This window comes from Eutrigla gurnardus, assembly GCF_963514095.1.
Source record: "Eutrigla gurnardus genome assembly, chromosome: 6".
Classification (NCBI taxonomy): domain Eukaryota; kingdom Metazoa; phylum Chordata; class Actinopteri; order Perciformes; family Triglidae; genus Eutrigla; species Eutrigla gurnardus.
Window position 1 is genome coordinate 16,237,553 of NC_139920.1, and position 23,226 is coordinate 16,260,778.

Consider the following 23,226-nt stretch of genomic DNA (forward strand, 5'->3'; position numbering starts at 1 on the left):
AGGTATCCGGTGGTCGATATATTCATAGCCCGGTCTTGATCATCCATGCGCAAATGCATGCATGCTCTGCTGAGCTGACGTCACCCCCGCCCGCATAAAAAGGTGCTGCGAGGCGCAGGTTTGCCATTCAAACTTTCAGCCTCAGAGCGAAAGCACCGCGGAGGACAGGAGGAGGAAACACAGTCTTTGGAGTATGAACACATTCACGGTGGTCACGGTTTTCCTCTCGGCGCTGGCTTTTCTTTTGTGCGAAGGGGGTAAGTAGTGCGATCTCACAGCTTTAGTATAGCACTCTTAAAAGCAAGATGTGTAACGTTTTATATTGGCTTCATAGTCTGTGTTGAGTTTATCTTTATATCAGAAAACATCATTATTAAACATGTATTAATTTGGCTTTTATAGGAATAATATTTCCTAATACGGCAATTTCATCCCGTCTGAGGCTTATTATAATATGTCGAGGCTTTTTTAACAGTGAGGTGAATAGTCAGTAACCTCCCAACTTTGTCTGTGACAGGTAACCCGTGTTGCTCGGAGCCATGTCAGAACAAGGGCGTCTGCACAGCGATGGGCACAGATGATTACGAGTGTGACTGCACACGCACAGGATACCATGGCCAAAACTGCACAGCGCGTAAGTAGCAACGAGGTCATTACATCTGGCTGTATTTGAGTGGTGAATCCATCAATAATTCACTTTTCCCCTCTTGGATTGCGCAGCTGAGTTCTTCACCTGGATCAAAGTGTCCCTGAAGCCATCGCCCAACACTGTCCACTACCTCCTCACCCACTTCAAGGGCTTCTGGAACATCGTCAACAACATCTCCTTTCTCCGAGATGCCATCATGAGATACGTGCTGACATGTAAGCATCCCTAGCTGAAGGCGATAAGCAGAAGATTGATTCTTGAATAATTTGTACAGCAGCTTGTATAGCAGTTTGATCTAATGAAACGCTTCCTCCCTTCCAGCTCGATCCCACTTGATTGATAGTCCTCCAACCTTCAATGCGGATTACGGTTACAAAAGCTGGGAAGCCTATTCCAACCTCTCCTACTATACACGAACCCTCCCCCCTGTGCCAGAGGATTGCCCAACCCCAATGGGAGCAGTAGGTGAGTTACACTCTCCTTTGGAGAACCAGTTTTCTCAGATTCTTGCTTACTGACTGAGCAGAGAGTAGCTTGACCTAATTACATCACAAGCGTGAACAAAAGTGCAGACGTTTAAACGATGCCTTATGCCGGATTGACTGAGGGGAAATGTCCCGATGAAACCCAGAGCCAAAAGGTCACGAAACCACGCTGAGGAATTTATAATGACAGACAACCTCAGTCACACCTTTTCCGATGCTCACCGTGACGTCCTCCATTGTGTCCCCAGGTAAAAAGGAACTACCTGATGCCAAGCTACTGGCTGAGAAGCTCCTAATGAGAAGAGAGTTTATCCCAGACCCACAGGGCACCAGTCTGATGTTTGCATTCTTCGCACAGCACTTCACCCACCAGTTCTTCAAAAGTGATATGAAGAAAGGACCTGCTTTTACCTTAGCTAAAGGGCATGGGGTAAGCACAGCAGATGTCAAGCTTAACCCTTTTTTAGCCAGAAAGAGATTTGTGAATTAGTCGTTTATATAACTGGTGTTGTTTTTGCTTTCAGGTGGACCTCAACCACATTTACGGAGACAACCTAGATAGGCAACACAAGCTGAGACTCCTAAAGGACGGCAAGCTTAAATATCAGGTATGAGAAGAGAGACAGATGGACAGCAGTTTAAATAGCTTTGGATCACACAATTGTCTATAACAGTTGCTTCCTCTCTCAAACTCTGCAGGTCCTGAGTGGAGAGGTGTACCCACCGACAGTCAAAGAAGTCGGCGTTGACATGCACTATCCTCCCCATGTTCCGGAGTCCGACCGCTTCGCCGTGGGCCACGAAGCGTTCGGCCTGGTCCCCGGTCTCATGATGTACGCCACCATCTGGTTGCGAGAACACAACCGGGTGTGTGACGTGTTGAAGGAGGTCCACCCGGACTGGGATGACGAACGGCTCTTCCAGACCACTAGACTCATTCTGATCGGTGAGTTCATGCACAAAAGCATCAGAAAGGTTTGGTGTAATGAGAGAGAGAAAGACGTCTGATGCACACGTCAGTAGTAGTCAGGGGCTTCCAGTGGAAGTTATGAAAAGAAGAAGTTGGACTTTTCCTTCCGTTAACGTCCAATCAGGAGCCTGGTTTCACACAGTGGCACATTTGAACTCTAGGACTCGCTGAAATATTTAGAAAGAGGAACATGTTTTTCTTTACATCAGGTTACATCACCAAACTGATTTAAAGATCCACACCAAACAGGGTTTAAGACAGAGAAAAGACACTATTTGAATAATAAGGTGATTTTCCAGAAAAATCAGTCAACAATTCTTGTTAAAAATACAGGATCTATGAGTGCAATGATGTGCAAATCTTTCTTATCAAAAAGTTTCACTTCTGCATAAGATTTCCTTGTCAGTGAAACATTTTTTTAGGGGAGTTGGCCTCCGAACATCTCTTATATCTGCATCATCTAAAATATTTCATGTGTTTTGTCCTGTAGGAGAGACGATCAAGATTGTGATCGAGGATTACGTGCAGCACCTGAGCGGCTATAACTTCAAGCTCAAGTTCGACCCCGAGCTGCTGTTCAACCAGCGCTTCCAGTACCAGAACCGCATCGCGTCCGAGTTCAACACCCTGTACCACTGGCACCCTCTGATGCCCGATAGTTTCCACATCGAGGAGAAAGATTACAGCTACAAACAGTTTGTCTTCAACAACTCCGTGGTGACCGAGCACGGCATCAGCAACCTGGTGGAGTCGTTTACCAATCAGATCGCAGGACGGGTAAGAGCCATTTGAGCAGCATTTAACTCGTAACACCACTCTTGCTTAAAGGCTGGTTTACTCAGTTTCCGTATGTTCTTTCAGGTTGCTGGCGGCAGAAATGTACCGGGACCCATCATGTACGTGGCCATCAAGTCTATAGAAAACAGCAGGAAAATGCGCTACCAGTCTCTGAACGCATACAGGAAACGATTCTCCATGAAGCCCTACAGCTCCTTTGAAGACATTACAGGTGAGACAAGAATTAATAGCATCCTCATGAAGTGATTGCAGAAATGTGACGTGATCTTGGACAACGCACCCAAACACTACAGATCTTAAGTCCAACGTCATAGATGACTTATTGTTAGATTATTATTAAGCGATAGTATGAGTTTTAGTCTCCAGCTGCTGTGGAACGTAGGAGTTTATTTCCGTGACTCTGAGAACCAGATGTTCATTTCATCTGGAGGAAACGTAAGCAGACTGTCATCACAGAGAGCGACACGTAAACAGATGAGAGAGGCCTCCTGCTGCAGAGGAGAGCGTTTAATATTCACAAGGAAAGAGGATTTAAGGTTAATTAGAAGATAAGTGATGCGTGAGGAAAGGCTAATCTCAGTGTGTGTGCTGAGAGACATGAAGAGACATCGTTTTTTCTTATATCTAACGTTTGGGTTGGATTTGAATCAGTCAAAACACTGAGCTCATATTTAGACTAGCAACAAGCTTTGCAGCTGCCGAGCGAGTGAGAGAAGCCAGATAACTAAAACTGTGTCCTCCTTTGTCTTACTCAGGAGAGAAAGAAATGTCGGCGGTGCTGGAGGAGTTCTACGGACACGTCGACGCTGTGGAGCTCTACCCGGGCCTGTTGGTGGAGAAACCCCGGGATAACGCCATCTTTGGGGAGACCATGGTGGAGATGGGGGCCCCTTTCTCCCTCAAGGGCTTAATGGGAAACCCTATCTGCTCCCCAGAGTACTGGAAGCCGAGCACATTCGGAGGCAGCGTGGGCTTCGACATCGTCAACACCGCTTCCCTGCAAAGGCTCGTGTGCAATAACGTGCAGGGCCCCTGTCCCACGGCAACCTTTTACGTGCCCGATGTGAAAGATACGGGGTCTATGGTCATCAACTCCAGCACATCCCATTCACGCGGGAGTGACATCAACCCTACAGTCATTTTGAAAAAAAGGACTACTGAGCTCTAATTTTTATTTTATTTTATAAGGTTTAAAAAAAAAAAAAAAAAAAGTGTATTTATTTATTTATTTATTTGTTTATTATTTATTGTATTCTATTTATAATGCAACATTTTGATATGTCATTTTGTATTTGTCATTTTGTATATTGTTGTCTTGTAATCGAGAACAACATTTTGTGGCTGTTAATTTATTGAAAGATTCACTGTATTATAAGTTATTCTGACAGTAATGACCTCAGACACTGCAACTTGATACTTGAAGGTTAGTTTACAGTTTCAGCTACATAGTAGTGTACATTCCCAACGTTCCCTTAGATCAACTGCTCCTCTTCCATTTATATCTATGCAATTGTTCCAGTTTTTCAGAGATATATTATACTAGCGATATTCACCGTGAATTTAATGACTGAGTGCATTCCAAGTATTGTTTTACTGATTTTTATTTTCATTTTAGTGTGTATTGGCTGGAAAAAAAGGAATCAATCATTAAAAACGAATCTGCACTGTTTAGAATTACATTGTCACTCTATAGTTCATTCAGTAATATGGGCTAAAAATAGTCATGTACTGCATGTAACCGATTTGTTATATTTTGTTCTCAATGCCTATTTTGCAAACTTGACTTTAATAAATGCTACCAGGCAATGGAGCACATTTCTCAGAAACCAGCTGACGCTTTCATCATTTTTCACTTTTTGACTCTGATGATGATCCAATATAAACTCTGGTTGATGCTACAAGAGCAAACAGGTTTTTCTTTTCTAAAGAAACAATGTGATCAAAGAGTCATGACTGGCTCCCTGACTGGGATTTACTTTCGCCCAATGTCTGTTGAGACTGGCCTATGAGATAAGCAGGAATAATGATGGATGGATGGATGGATGGATGGATGGATGGAGCCAATCTTCTGCTTTTACAGAGAAAGCAAAGCAAAACCAAGATACAAGGCAAATAACAACAGAAAGTCAAGCAATGAGGCCAATCATGAGCAAGACAGAATTCATGTAAAAAGGGATTTAATTTAAACACAGATATAACAGTAGACAATAGATAAAACAATACAAAATGCATCAATCATCATCAATAAATACAAATAAAAATAAAAAATGCAATAAAACCAAAAGGCTGTAAAAAGTTGACGTGACATCTTAAACTACATTCCCTGAGCTTTCCCTCTTCAGCACGTCAGTTAAAACATGTAGAAACTTGTCGGGCGTGAGGTGTCTGCATGCTGTGAGGCAACGTGGCAACATCTTCTTGTTCGCAGATAAGCTGCGGTGAGATCAATCAATTTAACATGAATAGATCTGGTATTTGTCGCTGTAATTTTCCATTCAAGGTAACTCGAAGGGAAGTTTTTTTTATCAGTTCATATTGCTGAGGCCTATTAAGAGTGTCTTGCGTACTACAACTAGTGTACATACCCAGAATTTTTTTTTGTGTACTGCTTCTGTTTTAACATTACATCATGTTGATTTTCAATTACTAACATAACACATGCAACATATTGCATATCAACGAGGATGTGACGATACGAGGTAAAGGCTACGGTATTCTTTTACATCCCTAAAACTTTCCATTACTTCATGTTCCTGTTGCCGGGAAAAGATGCAGAGGGATAAAAAAACACGTTTTACGCTATATGAGGTGTCACGATTAGCACTCAGTCCAAAAGCACACAGGAGACCTTTCCTCGGCATTATAGGCTGGCAGTGCAACTGAGGAATAAAGTTATTGTTCACTGGTATGAGTCCAAAACGAACACGGAGGGACTGTTGACGTGACTGGCGGCACAGAGTGGTGAGTCAGGCCGCCGGGCATCATCCCATCTAAACACAGACAATGACAAGCTCAATTTTCCCATCCATTCACACATTTCTCATAACCGATACAGAGAGCACATTTACTCTCTCCCCTCGCGCTGGACGATCGGAGCTTTAAACACAAAACCGCACAGAGAAGCGGGGAAATTTCATTAATTAAGTGATGTGCATCAGCCGTCATCTCAACTGAACCTGATGGACAGTTGCTCCTCCATTTCATAATCTTTGTCCCGTACTTCAAAGGACCAGGCGTAGGATTCCCCATCAGAGGGACGTGGGCCGTAACCGCATGAAAATGACCCAATTGTGTGTGCACATTATTTGTTTCCCTAAATGTCAGTTGCCTGAGGGTGAGAATTATTATTCCATTGTGCATCAATGGCATGCTCAGGTCCTGGTCTATGAGGATGAGCTGGGGAGCACATCTTGCATTGTGTGGATGTAATGAGCATGAGCAGGCTGTGGGCCATGGTGTGGGAGTAGATCAGGAAACTTCAGTGTGTGTTTTCCCTCTGACTGCTTCTGGTCCTGTCTGGAGCCAGATCTGGTGTAGAGGCCATGATCCAAGATGAGAGCTACGTGACGCCTTGCAGATGGCAGGACCTGGGGTCAACTGGCAGCTGGCACTGGCCAACTCCACACGTGTAGCACTGGCATTGACCCACCGAAAGCCAATTGCGACTTACATAGATTAAAATTACACAATCACAAATGTATATGAGAGTGCTCTGTTTTTCTGTAGTTCATTTTCACACAACAGTAGCTTTTATTTTTTGCTTTTACTCCTTGTTTCTTAAGTTGACCCGACAGTGTTGACCCTAATGAGTTGAAAAATTGAAACCTTGACATTACACTTGTTACCACGTATACATCCGATATACTAATCACAATTTCCAAGACATTTTTGATATGCTGGTTCTGTCCGACCAACAGTCCAAAAACATTCAGATACAAAATCAGATAAATGAACCCAAAGCTGAAACCAGAGAATGTTTGGCGTTTTAGGTAATTAATTATGAACAATTTTCATAAGCTGATACCCTCTCATGCTGAGTCTACCTTGACGATGTGAGGTGTTTTCCTGTTGTTAAGGCAACTCAACTGCCACGGGGAAGAGATCCACTTGTCATTGTCAATGATGTCACTTTCAAAATGATGATAGTTTCACTTGACTCTTGACACACTCACACTAATAACATTTCTTCCATACTTCCATGAGCATGTGATAGTTTAGCAGTGACTGTTGTAAGCGAAAGCCTGGGGGGCATGAGAAGTTGGTCAGGTAAGATTCCTGTGTCTGGGTGTCGTGTATTTTGTTTATTTTGTGGCCAATCATTGCTTAAACTCTGAACACGGTCATTAAGAAATTCCTGTAGTGGGCAGGAAGATAAGTCAGAAAGCCGGGATTAAACAGTAAACGTGCAATTGAGATCAATCCTTCGGATATAAAGGAAGCTACTTCAAGAAAGGAAGGGAAGGGCAAGAGATTGAAAAAAAAGAAGCCACACACACAATGAAACATTGTGCAAGTTAGAGGAACAGAAGACCCGATGACTCATCTTCAGCTACCTCTGTGTTTACACCCATATAATTATTGTCGATTTTGGCTCAAAATGACATTGCGACATCAAGTAAAAACGATATACTGCATTCTGATAATGTACCACCAATTATAACTTTCAAATATTACTGTAAAGCCTTTGGTTAAGTGCAGTTGAGGTCTATCCATATTACTACTCTTGATGAACCAGGGAGCATTGCTGGTTAATTTGAAATGCTCATTAATCAACAAGTACTGATGCTAATGTAATAAAATACAAAATAAAAACAAAATAAAGAAGGCCAAGAAGAACAGTTTTAAAGAAACAAAGACAGAGAAAGGATAGGATAGATAGAAGAAAGAAAGTAAACTTTTGTACAATATCATGTTTATGCTCCCAATAGACCTCATTCTGCACTCTATACTTTATTGTAAATTGTAAATAAACACAAAATTCACTGCTGGTAATTTTTTGTACAATATCATGTTGATATGTATATAACAAGTCTACTCTATTTCTATTCTATTTTTTACATTTTTTATAATTTATATTGTTAATTTTTGCTATTGTTATTATTACTATTGTGTTCTTTGTAACATACTGTCCTTTGGCTGCTGTGGCAAACATATTTCCCCTTTGAGAGACAATAAAGGAATTCTGATTCTGATTCTGATAACAAATATGTATATATTGCCTTCATTCCTGCCAATGTCTTACTTTCATGTCCCTGTGACATTCAGCAAGAAGGAATGTCTCCCATGTAATTTTTTCCATTTCCGACCTGCATGTTTCGTCTCACATGTACATGCTATTGCTTCACTTCGATTGAAACTAATCTACAGCATCTCTATAACAAGGCCTTATAAGGTCAAACAGGGGGTAAGACGTCTTCTCCATCTGCGAAACCATCTTTGTCACAGGATGACGAAGCCCCAAAAAAATAAAAACAGCTGCCAGGGATCACGCAAACATGCTGTCATGTCATATCATTGACACATGCTAACTCATAGCACACTCATCTATGTGGATGACATCACAAACCAAAGGTGTTAGAGATGATTCTCTACCAACCAATCAGATCCCTTCTTACCTGATAAGAATCACTGAAACTCGGAAACCAGAAACACTGGAGTTGTAAGTATTGTAACTCCAGCCCCAGGAGCAAACTGACATTCTGACATCATTAATGTTAAAGGGTAGTTTCACAGTTCTCCAAGACTGTCTTAAAAGAACACTGGTCAGTATCAGTATGTACATTCAAAGGGTTGTTAGCTGCTTTAATCATTCAAACGATGGGAGACACAATCCTGAGTCATTGTCACATGAAGCTGAATCTCAAGATCAATTTTGTCTGTCAAGTTATTAATTACTTGCAGGACGCAAGATAATATAATAAAATATGAGGATGATGAAGAAGATGATGGTGGTGATGATGATGTTGCTTATTATTATACATTTATTCAAGGGAATCTATTATATTTCCATCAAAGATTGATATGTTGTCACACAGACTGGTCCCGGCGTGGCTCAGGCCCTTTCTCACAGGTCGCTCTGGTGACTAATACTATGTAATGATTGGCTTGTAAAATATCAGTAATTTAATTTTGTGTCTTGAAATAATTCCCATGTTAGTAATAGGGTGTCTCGAGCTCTCACATAGACACGCCTTGCATATCTGTCACCTCTATTTGCTCAGCCCTTTCCCCTATTATCCTCTGCATTCCATATACAATGTGTACAAGTGCTAAATTTCATGAGTTGTCATATATTAATTGACTTAATCAGCTAACACAGTTTGAGGCACATTATACAAGTGCAGCAGCTATAAATTATATCAAAACACAAGCAAACACTACAGATTGACAACTTTGCTAATTTATAATGACAGCTAATTCACATTTGTTACAATTCAGTCGATGTACGCCTGCCGTTCAGTACATTTCCCTTTCCGTTGAAGAAAACACGTTTCTCATTTCAGCATTCCCATGGGCTGTCAAAATTAAATGACTTGTTTGCGTTCGTTGGAGAGCTCCATGAATCACACTCCACAGGGATCCAGGACTTGGCAGGACAGCCACCGGACACACTGACAGACTGATTGAAAGGACATTCAGCAAAGCCACGCTTAATTGGTGCCCAGAATCAGCACATTATGTGGATAAATGATGAATGTACATGTATGTGTGTTAGATTTGAGTGGACCTTTCCTTCATGTTTAGACTCTTCAAGCTCTCTTAGAAAAGTTCTTAAGTGCAAACAAAGTCTTTGACCAACGGTTAGGTGTGCATTCTGCTTATAAAAAATATAATAATGTGCTATGGGAGAAGAGGTTTTCCATAAGTAAAAGTAGCAATACTACACTGTGAATATAGTCCACTACAAGTGAAAGTTCTGCATCAACCTTACTCAAAGATGTACTGATTTTGCATGAAATTATCCCTGACAGTGTTTTACATGCATTTCAAGTAATATTACTACTGCATTAATTCACTGAACAAAAATATAAATACAACACTTTTCTTGTTTTGGATGGATTATCTAAGCAAAGGAGAAGTGCTCACCAACAAAAATTTAAGCAAATTTTTTTAACTAAATTTCAGAGAAGTAGGCATTTTGTGTACATAGAAAAAAATCTGAGATCTTTGATTGCAGCTCATGAAAAATTGGAGCAAAAATAAAAGTGTCTCATTTACATTTTTGTTCAGTGTATATTGTTGACTTTACCAGAAGAACATATTTGTTGCAGCCCTGTCTCCTCAAAATAATGTGCAACTAATTTGCAACAGCAAATATGTTTTGAAGAAATCTAATGAGGAAATTCTATTAAATTACATGCCTAGGAAGTCTTTTAAATCTTCAAAGCATTTAATGTAATACAATATTGACTTGACACTCATAGCACTTAAAGTGTTGGTTCGGAGTAAAATGCACCCTAGGTAATTTCCACCATGACATCCAGCCAAAAACCCCCTCAGAAGTATTTTTAGCGATGGTCAACATTGGTCAAGATAGGGCTATCAGCCGAATGGCTAAGTACTGGCGCGATGGCACTCAGAACCATAACTTTAACAGATACGATTACGGAAAGGTCATGGCCTGGTTTATTACAGAAAGTCTGTAGTGGCTTGATGCAGAAAACACAACTTGTTCCAGCGCAGCAGTAAATGTATTGCTTCCTTCACTCAAAAGAAGTTGCCTCAGAACAAAATTCAAGGTGGGGGATATTCGTTTACCAATACAATCTAAGTCATAAAAACGATTTAGGATGCCAGTCTATCACAGGGCTGACATGTAGAGACAGGCAACCATTCACACTCCCACCCACGGGTCCTCGGCCCGTAGGTGTGAAAGGTGTGGAAGAAAGGAAAGGTGTGGAAGAGGTGGATGCACGAGCCCACGCACGGCTATCCAACTCAACTCAACAGTGTTCAACGCCGATCTCCCCCCGTTATCCAGCCGATTTATGACTGAAAATACTGTTTGACTGATGACTGTGTAGGACACAGCAGGATTCTGGGTCGGGCTTGGGCTTCAGACTCATGGTGTGAGCGGTAGTGGAGCGAAACCTGACCGGTACTTTTATAATGAAAATGCCACTGTGTGTCTCCGTCCAAAATCCACTCAAGATGTCTGCCCCCTCGCGCTCACATGCGCTGATGGAGGCTTGGAGTGTTGACTAGAAATATGCGACTTGTCAGTAAAGTTTCATTCATGTGTTTGCTGTCTAGTTCACTGTCTTTCTCTGGAAATGATACATGATGACATTGGCTGTCATAGGGATTCGTGCCAACTCCACGTATGCTGCAGAAATTTCCATGACATGTGTAATCTTTGCACTGTTGTCACAACACTTCTGGTGACATTGGACAAGGAACTCAAGGCTTGTAATAAGTGCAAAAACACGCTTCCTGGTGTTGCCTCGGATTTTAGAAGAAGGATGTGCCAAAGTGTTTGAGTGTAACTCAAACTGGGGTTAACTAAAAGAAGCCCATTGTTTCCTGAAAGTCTTCAGATTAAAATAGAAGATTTACCAAAATAAAAGCATAGCAATGTTGCACCTGTAACAGAGCACAATATTGTAACTGTTAGGAGGATGAAAACAAAATTAACTACAGTTCATCATAACGAAGAAACATATCATCCAGTGTAACAGGTGGCTCATTGATGTGTTAATATCGAAACTTATTTTTCGGTTGGCGGTCAGCTGTGAAGATTTTATCATTCATCTTCTGACATGTCGGGAATCCCTTTGAAAAGTTATGTGTGTATTCTTAGACACCAACTACAGTGAATTTCGAGGGTAGCTCCTCATTATTGAGTCATTGAAATAATGCTCACTGTGGATGAATCATCGGAGGCTATATGCACGCAGAGACATTCAGAAGAGGGAGAGAAGGTGGAAGTGAGACAAGCAGAAGGGGAGTGGTGGGCGGTATACCTGACAAAAGGCAACTGCCTTTTGACCACAAATTTGGCAATGTTCAATCAGAAATATGTGACAGTAGCACCGAAAGCGTTAGTATCGATGTTTAACTTGGTACCATGGCTCACATGCAGACACATGTGGAGCACTCACCTTTTGCACACTGAAAACCTTTAAATGAACTGGTTTGATCTAGTCTGTAAGCAACTCTGAGGCGCTCACTTCATTTCAGAAGCAAGTAGCATGTCTTATGATCCAATGACTCATGAATTTTTATATTTATTTTGTGTATATATGGAAACCTGCACTGGCTTTTTCTTGTCTTTTTTTTTTTTACTATTCTTTGACATTTCAAGTCATTAATCAAGAAAACAGAAGCGTAATTAATAATGAAAATAATTATTAATTTCAGCCCTACAATTACCTCCAATTTACACCATGCTCAAAAGTATTTGGGGATATATGCTTGTATACTATAGTAGGCTATGTTACTATACTACTATTCTAGGATAGCTTCAGAAAAAAGTTATTTTAGCATCACAAGCTTCTTTTCAACTGTCTGTATCATTCTCTGACAAAGTTTTATCAGATGACAGAAGCAGAATGAATGTCACAGAGAAATTTAATATAAAATACAAATTTTTGACAAAACGTTTGAGTCAAAAAAAGTATGTGTTAATGTGACACTGAATCATTGATGATTATAAATGTTTTATAATTGAATTTACAGAATTTAAATAATCACTTTAAAGTACTGCAATTATAATGAATGCAACTTTTGTTTCTTTCCCCCCACTTATCTCTTTTTACCTTATTTTATTTGGGAATTTTGCCTTGATTTGATCTGTTCAATTGTTTCTTCTTCCATGTGATTTAATTTGTTCGACTTGTGTTTATCTCAAAATGTTTTAATCTTTATTCGTGTAACTTTTATTTGTTAGTTAATGTATGAATATATTTCAATATTGGCATTCTTTTTCTTGCTGTTTTTTAACATCTCCCTCATGTGATACTTATTAGGAAATCTATTATTTATATCACATCTTTGACTCAGGATTAATGAAAATAGAAATACATTTAAAAAATGATGCAAAGTGAAGGACTCCCATTATCTCCTTTCTCTCACAGATATTCTACTCACTGATTGACTGTGATTGCAGCTTTTCTTGTGGTTTACTTTGTGTTCCTGCAGCTCCTCCCAGTGGAATTTTAGATCACAGTGCAATGTGTTCAATGTGTGCGTCACTTTTCCCTCCGAACTTGTAGAAGTTGCCTCTTAGGGGCCTCTTGGTATGAAAACAGAATGACCAACATTATAGTGGGATGACTAATATTTATGAATGGGTTGCAACAGTAGCAACAGTGGCTGGATAGAGGAGGAGATGGGTGACTGCCGACTCCTCAGTCCCTCCCTCCCTTCCTCTCTTACACACTACTTGCTGAACCAGCTTTAGTGTTGCACAATAGGCACACACACACAAACACACACACACACGCACACACGCACACACACACACACACACACAAACACACACACACACGCACACACGCACACACACACACACACACACACACACACACACACACACACATACACAGGGTTTTTATGGAGGTATTTAACCTCTAAAGCCTAGTTTAGTTCTAAATAATGAAACCCATACCATCCTGTGTCTGGTCACTTTCTCTTATCTCTCAGCATCACGAATGATCATGATAGTGATGATGGTGAGGAGGAATTGCTGGAGCCCATATAATCCTTTACATTATATACATACATTATACAAGAATGTCCTCTGGAAGATCTATCAAAGACGGACATCAGGAGAGAGGTGTCAGAATCCTCATTGCAGAGAACAAAACAAAGAAAGGAGCAAGTGCACTTACTGGCAAGAAAGTGCCAGACCTATAGAAAACTTAAGTGGCACTGAAAACAGACAGATATGAAGTTAGGAGTGTGGTTCTAATTCTGAATTCTTTTATAGTTTCTTCCATTGGCTAAAACACACTTGCAAACTAGGCTGGTTTTGCTTTAAAAATGGGACTAGACAAGCGTCCTTCTTTGGGTTGTGAGACTTCTAAATGCATCCTCCATTCTTCACCATTACAAGATAGATTTGTTTCTCTGTGTGTATAAGCAATTGGACTACAAACTGCAATTTGTTGTGCAACCCTGTTGTACAACGAATTCTGTGACCTTGTAACTTTGTAAATAACAATGCATAGACCAACCACATCAGACCGTAAACTGCATCAAACCATGCCATAAAAACTTACATCTGACATGCGTAGGATGTAGACAATGGATTACATTATATCTGCGCATATGACTAGTCCTGTCTTATTGTTTTAGAACAATTTTAATCTTAATTGAGTGGTAAATTGACTTGATGTAATTAAATGAAGCAGAAATAATTATAGATTACTACATGGTTAAAGGTTTCACAGAAGAAATGCAGTATGGATCAATTTCTTATGAAAGGCCATGTCTGTTGTTTTGATGTTTTGTCATTTTGCTCCGACTTTGTTTACGGGACATTCGTGCCATTTCACATGCAGGGAACACATTTAAGAATGAAGAAGTCATACCCACAATGAATCACTGCAGAAACAAAGCTTATTTTCTAATTTTCTCCGTAAGATTGGACGACTGTCTGTGAATTTCCACATCAGACACAGAGGCAGACACACGCAGAGACATAACATTCATACCAAACATTATTTTGTGTGAAACCATATGGTCCTATCATGCAATTGATTCATTCTCATCTCCATTTTCTTTGTAAACATGTCCTCAATCTATCCACAGTTCATCTTCAACTTAACAAATTAATCAAATCTGCTGATTATAATTATAATGCATCATGTTAGAAGTATATATATTCCTTGAACACATTCAGCCTCTGTTTTCCTGTGTACTTTTTTATCGAAATAATGAATTGCTACTATTCCCAATGATATTTTAATTCCATTTGAAATGTTATTGGGAATCGCAAACGATATTCCATTAGCTTCCATTGTATACATCTCAGAATCTGGCAAGAAGATCAAATAAGGGCCGTTGTCTCCACACACTTGCCAGAGCCTGTTGAAAAGAACATGACTGGCATTATCTAACTGAATAAATTTACTGGAGAGAAGCATGCACTAAGCTAGTGATGTGGGAATTTGGAGAAAATAATTTGTGGAGGCAGAGAACTTGGAGAACCCATTTCTGGACCTGCATGTGTGCACCTATGTTCACCCGGCTGCAAGAAGTGGGCGTGGTTTGAGACAATTTGGTAGAAGACATCATGTCTGAAAGCATCAAATTAGCTCTTCATGCCTTCAGACTATCCATCTCTTCTTAAAAGAATGCTTTGGTCTTTACTTTCATTTCATTTTTTTGTTTCTCTGTAATTCTGTCGGAAAATAACAAGCCTCTGTGAACAGTAGTGAGGAGAAATGACATACTCTTCAAATACCAGGAACTGCACTGAGAGACATCAACTCTCCCTCACTGCCAGTTTACAATGTGTGCCTCATTGAACTGGAAGTGAAAACCCCTGAGTCAGAGCAGCAGAAATGTGTTGGCAGTGGGTCTCAAATAAAGCAAGACTGGACTTTCAGACAGTCTGTAATTGCCTACTGCTGTCATAACACTGGAAGGCTTTCAATTCCTGTGACTAAAATGTCAGAGGAAAGTAACAGAAATGTAAAAGTTTTCCTTTTTACGGAGAAAAAGACCAGGCACAAATTCATCAGGCATATCTGCCTTTGATTATGGAAGGGGTGTGTGTGTGTGTGTGTGTGTTAGAAAGAGGGGTCAACACAAGGGCAACAATGGGATTTTTACATCGTAGTGTTTAAAGAGATTAGATTTTTGTCAGGAGTAAACACCAGAATGAATAGGGCTGCTCTTGAGGTTTGTTGTTATAAGGAATTACAGTGGTTTCCTCTTTTAGCATTCTTCCTTTTGACTGTTGCAAGTCAATCCATGACAGGCGTAAAAGGGAGAACATAGCAAAGGGAGCATCTCTATTAATCAGGATAAATGATCTGACGTTGAATTACATTGTGCCCCACATTGCAGGCGCCTGATAAGATCGGTATGAAAATCCCACCTGGGATTTCCTACAAGTCAATGATTAATAGCCTCAGGGTAAGCCATGGCCTAATTGTGTTGCTCCTGACACCATCACCTCATTGTGTGCACACTTGGCTGAGTCACCTGAAGAATATGAGACAAAAGGGACTTGCCTGTTCCTTGTCACATGATCAAATACACTTGACATTAGAAAATATCAACACACATGATACCCAACAATCAAGAAAGTAAGAAATGATTCATTTAGCCTGGTTGATTTTCAGAATTGATAAAGTTTTGATAGTTTATGTGGAGTAAGCATATTATTTTGTTATTGCTACTGATTTTTTTATAATAATAAAACTAACAATAATAATAACAACAATAATCATCACAAATAAAATGAAGAAAAAAAAGATGGAGATGGAGTTTCCATTTCCACTTGGGGTATCTGAATAGCTTGCTAGCTTGGTGACCCCACCAAACATAGTGTTGGAGAGCCTGTTGTATCTATGGGGCCCCCAGCCCAGCACAACTGCGCGGTCTACATTTTCAATTGAGCAGATGGAGGGTTCATATAAGAAAAACTGTCCAGTCGAAGGGAGAGACACAGGCACCCATGCTAATTTATGAACTCTTTTCATTTTCTGTAGGCCTAAATTTCTACAATTTAACCAATTGTCTCAACTGCCAGTCTGTCTTTTAAGGCATAAAAACAGTGTTATTTGGATCGGTTACCATGGTTTGTTTAGGTGATTGTCTCTGTACTCCACAGCCCCTGTGGGGAGGGGACATGCGGGTAGACGTAAATGCATATTTATAAACCAAACAGAGATATACTGATGCTGGTCAGTCGGTCTCCGAGTTCAACTTTATTCATTCATTTTACACACTTTTGCAGACAACTGAGTAGATCGTGGCAAACTAAATCATTTTCTTTTTAAAATAAAATTCTGCTCAAATTTCAATTGAGAATCAAATGCCACAAGTTTAGTTTGACACAAGTTGCAAGAAAGCCAATACAATGGCGAATGTTGTTTGTGGTGTCTTTGGGCCCAATAATAAAAAAGCTCTGTTTTATCTTAGCTGAAGAAAGTTGAGTGACATCCAGTCCTTTATAGTGGCTGAACAGTTGCCGAGGGTGTCTTTGCTGAAGTCATCTGGTTTTACTGAAACAAAAGCCAAGTGTTGTCCACATAACAATAATAGGATATAATAAAGCGTTTGATTATCTGGTCCAAAGGTAGAATACACAATGAGAATATATAAGGGCTGAGGACTGACCCCTGAGGCACTCCATGTGACAGCGGAGCAGATGAGGACACAAAGTTACCCATGAAGCATCTATTTGACGAATAAGACTTAAGCAGATTGATTATAAAAATGCAGGAAGTTATTAAATTGTGTAGTAGGCTGGAGTCAAATGGAATACATTTATGGTCAGAGACAAAGTCAATGAGAAGGAATACATATATTCAAGCCAAAAGAAACTATGAGGTCAAGGGTTGACCGTGGTTATGAGTTGAACCAGAGACAAGCTGTACCTGGTTGAAAGAGACAGTAATGTGAAGGAATTCAGTGGATCGTTCACATGGATATTAAAATCCCCTTCAATAAGAATGCTATTATGCTTGAGGACAACTGAGGAAAGAAATTCAGAAACGTCAGCTAAAAAGTTTCTTTTTGTTTTACGGGGGGGTTGATGTGGTACATTTAAACTGTACTGATGTGGAAATGCATAAAAGAATGAAATGCTTGTCTTTGGAAGCTGTGGTGTGTTCAAATGACAAATCAACTTGATGACATAGGCTATTTCTTAGGATTAAATCAATAGGAGTAAATATTTTTATTTTTTATAAAGTTTTATAAAACTCTTTTCAGGACAGCAGAATTATTCTCGGCCTGAGTCACAAAGGCACAAGCCTGACCTCTAGCTTTAAAAAAAAAGAAGGGTGTTAGAGAGCCGATCTTTACGCCTTGCGTGTCCTGCCTGGAGAAGTGATCCAATGATCCATGATCATGTAATAGTGTACACAATCCCCTGTAACCATAGAAACACTGACATGCATTTCCCATGCAAGGCTTCCTTCAAGAAATGTTTGTTCTTAGAAATATTGCTCTGGGCTGCTACTCTGCTGTTCAGTGGGCCTGCACATACTGTACACTGTGACTCTAAAGTTGGATGCATACGTTTTCTGCTGTTTGAACATGGTATCATGTGAGTTCAGTTAGATACTAGGCGAGGCTAATATTGGACTCTAAGCAGTTGCTGACAGACATTTTTAGAACAGAAGGCCCTGGACTGGTAATAACGAAACCCCACCTGACATGCATGCTCTGTGGGCCTTGAATAAAAAAGTCTAGTAATCCTTTAAGCCAATAAATACAGGACGCAGCCAGAGACGAAGGACAGAAGTCAAACACGGTTGCATGAGCAGTCCTAGAAAATATAGTGTGGGTGTGGAGAGTGCATTTATTTGCACGGATTCAGCACGCCACTAAGGGAAAGCTAACAATAGGGCATTTAGGGAAAAGGACCAAGTATTAGGAGTTACTGAAGTATTTACTTTTCTCAGCTTCTCAGAAACATGTAGCCTGACTTTTATTGGCTTATTGTTTGTTGTTTCAAAGTACCTAAGAATATACACCTCAAAACAATCTATGCTTTATTTAGATTCATCAACACAACTTGACATTAGACAATATTAAAAAAGTGCAAATAATAATGAAAGGGCCTTCTTTTTCTATTATTAGAAAGTTTGGAATATTTTTATTACTCTTGTACTTCTACTTAAGAAGATTTGATGGTATAACTTTTACCTGTAATGTAATATTTTTAGGTTGTCATATTGACCAATTGCTCAGTCAAATCCATCAATCATTTAAATCAAAGAATTTTATGTTTTCTCTACTGTAAGTGCCTGCCTAACCATAAATCAATCACTATTTATGTTTTCTCTTGATATTTGTAGTGTTACTAAGATATTCACACCCAACAATACAGGCGCTCCTAATTTTGAACTCTTACCAGTTGTTGTTTTTGTGCTCACAGAAAAACATTTGTGATTAAAACCTCATTTTAAACTTTAGTATAAACTATACGAGAAAAATAGTAGTAGTAGTTTAAGAAGAGAGAAGAGTGTTGAAAAAGAATCAGGAAGCACATGATAAAGCATCATGAGATATTCCCCACCCATAGCCAGCAGTGTTTTGTCTTTTTAAAGATTCCAATCATGTGTTCATCTTCATGCGAAGCTCTATGCCTGGAAGAGCTTCGAATTGAGACTTAACTTCAAGAATATAGTGCTCTTGTTTGAATTAACTCTTAGTGTGCTGTTTATAATAGTGTGATGCAATCTAGTAGATCTTGTGTACTGCTCTTGCTTTTAAAAACCTTAAGAAAAATCTCTCTCTCTCTCTCTCTCTCTCTCTCTCTCTCTCTCTCTCTCTCTGTGTGTCTCTCTTCGTCGTGTGTTGTCAGGCCTTTATCAAGTAGAGGCTTCTAATTCCTGAGGTGAAATCCTCTTAGGATCTATGCTCTATTTCTGTTTGTTCTAGGCCTATAGGGTCTTTTTTGAAATCTCCATTAGACCAAGCTCATTGGCTGGAAAAGACACACGCATGCACACAAAAACACACACCATCCAGCAACAGATAGCTCAGCGAAGTGATCGAGTGTAGACCAGTCCAAGGTTAGCTCCTGACACAAAGGGAAGACTTCACTGTGACCGTGGGAGGTAAGAAAAGCTCTTTTGATATCGCTTATTTTTGGAAGGTTATGGAGAGGACTCAGCTAAAACTTGTGTTTGAAATATGACGATGTTGTAAATGAAAAGGTAGATAAGAGGTTTGTATGTTTTTATACATTTGAGACATATTTTGAGGGCCTTTGTGAATTTTCACGTGTATAATTTGGCATTTGAACTATATTAAAACAAGTTATCATATAGAGAGTTACCCTATGTTTGCTCTTGTTTTAAAGTGCGGGCTTCTGTGCACAACGACAACAAAAGATGCATTCTTTTGGTTCTGGATTTATACATGGGTCTGTGTCTAATTGAAAGTCAGCTGTTTACAAGCGTTTATTGTCTCTGTCTTGCTCACACACATGCACAAACAGATTTGAAAGACTTATACGTGACTCCATTTGCTCATGCTAGAAATAATCATGGCAATTCTTCACTTGAGTACTTTGGATTTGCGGGTTAGAAAGGTGGCCACAAAGATCATCAGCCCAGATCAGCACTGTGTTTGCACGCAGGAAGGCAGACACTCACTGAAACACTGGGGAAAGGCCATCCGATGGCTCTGCATGCCTCAGAGTGATTATATATTTAGATCTATTGCAAATGCTGAATAGTCACATGACGACATGCACACACACACATATATATGTATATATATATATATATATATTAATTATTTTATTTCTGTTTTCCTTCATGTAGAAACATAGTTGTATACACACATTTATATGTTATTATCATCAAATTAGTGCCTCATTGTTGCTGCTATATGATTTTATTTGGTTTGCGGTTCATGTTTTATTTGCCAGTTCCATCAGGTCTGTTCATCCATCTTAAAGCAGGAGCCCAGCGAGCAAGAGAGGGATCTGTTGCAGATCAGTAATCCTCTTAGGCGGCATTAATTTAATCAAATATCATGGGACTCCCTTGGTATCATCACGCTCTGTCACAGTGTCACAATATTTAGTGAGAGTTATCCTATTGAGAGTAAAAAAAAATATCACACTTTCAAAAAGTAAAATAATTACTGATTGTAAGCCCTCATCATATGAATTAACACCTTTAACTCGCTGAGTCTGATTCTCAAGTTTTTATCTTACAGGAAGCTAACCAGAAAATGTCTGATAGAATGCTTGATTTGGAAGAGACCGCGACCCAGACAGGTAAGCAGATGCAGTCTTTTCAAATGTAGAACAGTAACTGAATATTTAGACCATTTTCTGACCATTTTTTTTTGTGCTTACATCTCTGCAGTGTGTCGATCTGTTCAGACATACATTTAGCTGTTAGCTATTAAGAAGCCTTCATCAGAAATTACAGGAAAGCATACGCAGATTACAGATCAATTGGCTCACAGTCTAACTAACTTGGCAGTTTAACTAATCTTGAGCTTTAATCCCCAAATTAAAACAGAACAGATTAGCCACTGATGACTCATAGTCAAACGTTGTCATTTCACAGATGACTTAACGAGTCGTTCAGCTTGAAATCCCACATATTATTGATTATTTGGACCTTAACATTTGAGAAGGCTGTAGATGAAATCAAGTTGCTTCTGCTCGACACAGATTGAATTGTGTCTGCAACCAAAGATATGTTCTCTATACACATAATAATTATGCAAACAAATGTATTCATGTATGTTTATTTTCTAGAAAGATAGTAGAGTTGGCTAGCCTGAGATATATCCATGAGTAACTGATTGATATTTGCCTTCTCTGTAGGTCCAAAAGGAGTCATCAATGACTGGAGGAGGTTTAAGTTAGAAAGCATGGACCAAGAAAACTTGCCACCTGCCAAAAGGGAACTGCTGAGACAAATGTCATCCCCAAGCAAGCCAAAGGATGATTCCAGAGCAAATATTAACCGCAAGGTACAGACCATAACAAAGATTTCAGACTTTGTCTTTGCTTTTGACTACAGACACTGTATCTCTGTAGCAGATCCATGCCAAAATAAAGGCTGCTTAATTAATGAATTATACCATCTAATAACCATTTAAAAATTGCAAATAATAATAACTATTGTTTTGATATATTTTTTCAGATGAGTGTCCAAGAGTATGAGCTGCTTAAGGAGGAGGATGAGGGCTGTCTAAAGAAATACAGAAAGCAGTGCATGCAGGAGATGCATGACAAACTCAGCTTCGGGCCCAGGTTTGAAGGTGTGCATGACCTGGACAGTGGGGAAGCCTTCCTAGAAGTCATCGAGAAGGAGCATTACAGCACAGTGGTGGTCGTCCACATCTACAAGGTTGGAGTCAAAGGCTGTGAGGAGCTCAACAACTGCCTTGATTGCCTGGCCACTGAGTATCCCACCGTCAAGTTCTGCAGGATTGACGCGGTCGCATCCGGTGCTGCCGAGCGATTCTCCGATGAGGTTTTGCCTACGTTGCTGGTGTACAAGGCTGGAGAACTACTAGGGAACTTCCTGGCCTGCACGCAACACCTAAACGAGGAGTTCTTTGCCACCGATGTGGAGACCTTCCTCAACAGCTATGGCCTGCTGCCAGAAAAGGAGCTGGGTGGCGTGGAAGATGAAGAGGAAAACGATGTAGAGTAAACGGAGACTGAGGAAGAAAAGGAAGCTGTCTCAAAGGGCTGGTTATAGAGCAATGAAAGACAATATGACATAAGACAAATAGATAAACCATAACATCTCCACTAGCTCACTCGTGTTTGAGGATTGTTCTCTGAAGGAGAAATAATTTAACATCCAGTGGGAGAAGAAACCCTGAAGTCCCAGAAATGGGTGCCCTCAAACATGAGTGTGGGTTACAGTAGGGTGAGGACATTCAGTGTTTATTTGTGAAAATAAATCACAAATCCCCTCACCACCACATAAACAAAAGCCAAAACCAGTTAACTGTAATTTCAAATAATTGCAATGTTTTATTTTGTGATAATAGACAATATTACATGTTTGTAAAAATGTATTAATTCTTTTTTGTAGCATTTGTTTGGGTTGATTTGTGCACAAGTTATTTATAAATCCAGGGTTTGTACAAAGTGACATCCTCAAATGTGTTACAATATTTCAACACGTGTATACTTCAGTTCTCTGTGGTGTTTTTGCCAAGGTTAAAAGAAAACCTCTGAAGGACAAATAGGACAGGACCTCTCAGTACTTAAGAGGTGTATTCCATCAGTCCAGGACAACATTACCTTCTTCTGAAGCCAATGTGGTGGGAAGTTGATACTGTGTCTACGTTCACGAACCTCTGGTATTTTACAATTATCAGTGAAACATCGTCAGTGAGGAGTTTGTCCATGTCTGTGTATTTTATATCGTGAAAGTGGGAGAAAATATATGCAAAAAAGGAAACCATCTTGGGTTTTCTTAGTGTGATATGACTCAACAGGACGGTCAATATCATCATCGTCATATCAGATTTTGCTATGGATTTGGTTACTATTTTAACCTATGTACTGAAATGTGTTGAAACATAGCCTATTGTACATGTTGTCAAGAAAAAATAATAAATGAATAATAATAAAATGTTTTAAAAGTTCATTTTTGCATTGCATTTTATCCAAGTTAGTAATGAACCTAAGAAATAAGCCTGAG

General features: G+C 39.6%; 2 protein-coding genes across 2 annotated transcripts; both read left to right on the top strand.

Annotated features, from left to right (window-relative positions):
• Positions 1–109: 109 nt before the first annotated feature.
• ptgs2b (prostaglandin-endoperoxide synthase 2b) lies at positions 110–4,717 on the top strand. Its single transcript, XM_084011639.1, has 10 exons — positions 110–257; positions 518–634; positions 721–864; positions 971–1,114; positions 1,383–1,564; positions 1,659–1,742; positions 1,834–2,080; positions 2,595–2,881; positions 2,966–3,113; positions 3,658–4,717. The coding sequence occupies exons 1-10, from the start codon at positions 194–196 to the stop codon at positions 4,068–4,070; spliced, it is 1,830 nt and encodes a 609-aa protein (XP_083867765.1). The 5' UTR covers positions 110–193; the 3' UTR covers positions 4,071–4,717.
• Positions 4,718–19,530: 14,813 nt separating this feature from the next.
• On the top strand, positions 19,531–22,450 carry pdcb (phosducin b). Its single transcript, XM_084010969.1, has 4 exons — positions 19,531–19,650; positions 20,762–20,822; positions 21,384–21,532; positions 21,706–22,450. Exons 2-4 carry the CDS (start codon positions 20,777–20,779, stop codon positions 22,219–22,221), a joined length of 711 nt encoding a protein of 236 aa, XP_083867095.1. The 5' UTR covers positions 19,531–19,650; positions 20,762–20,776; the 3' UTR covers positions 22,222–22,450.
• The last annotated feature ends 776 nt before the right edge of the window (positions 22,451–23,226 follow it).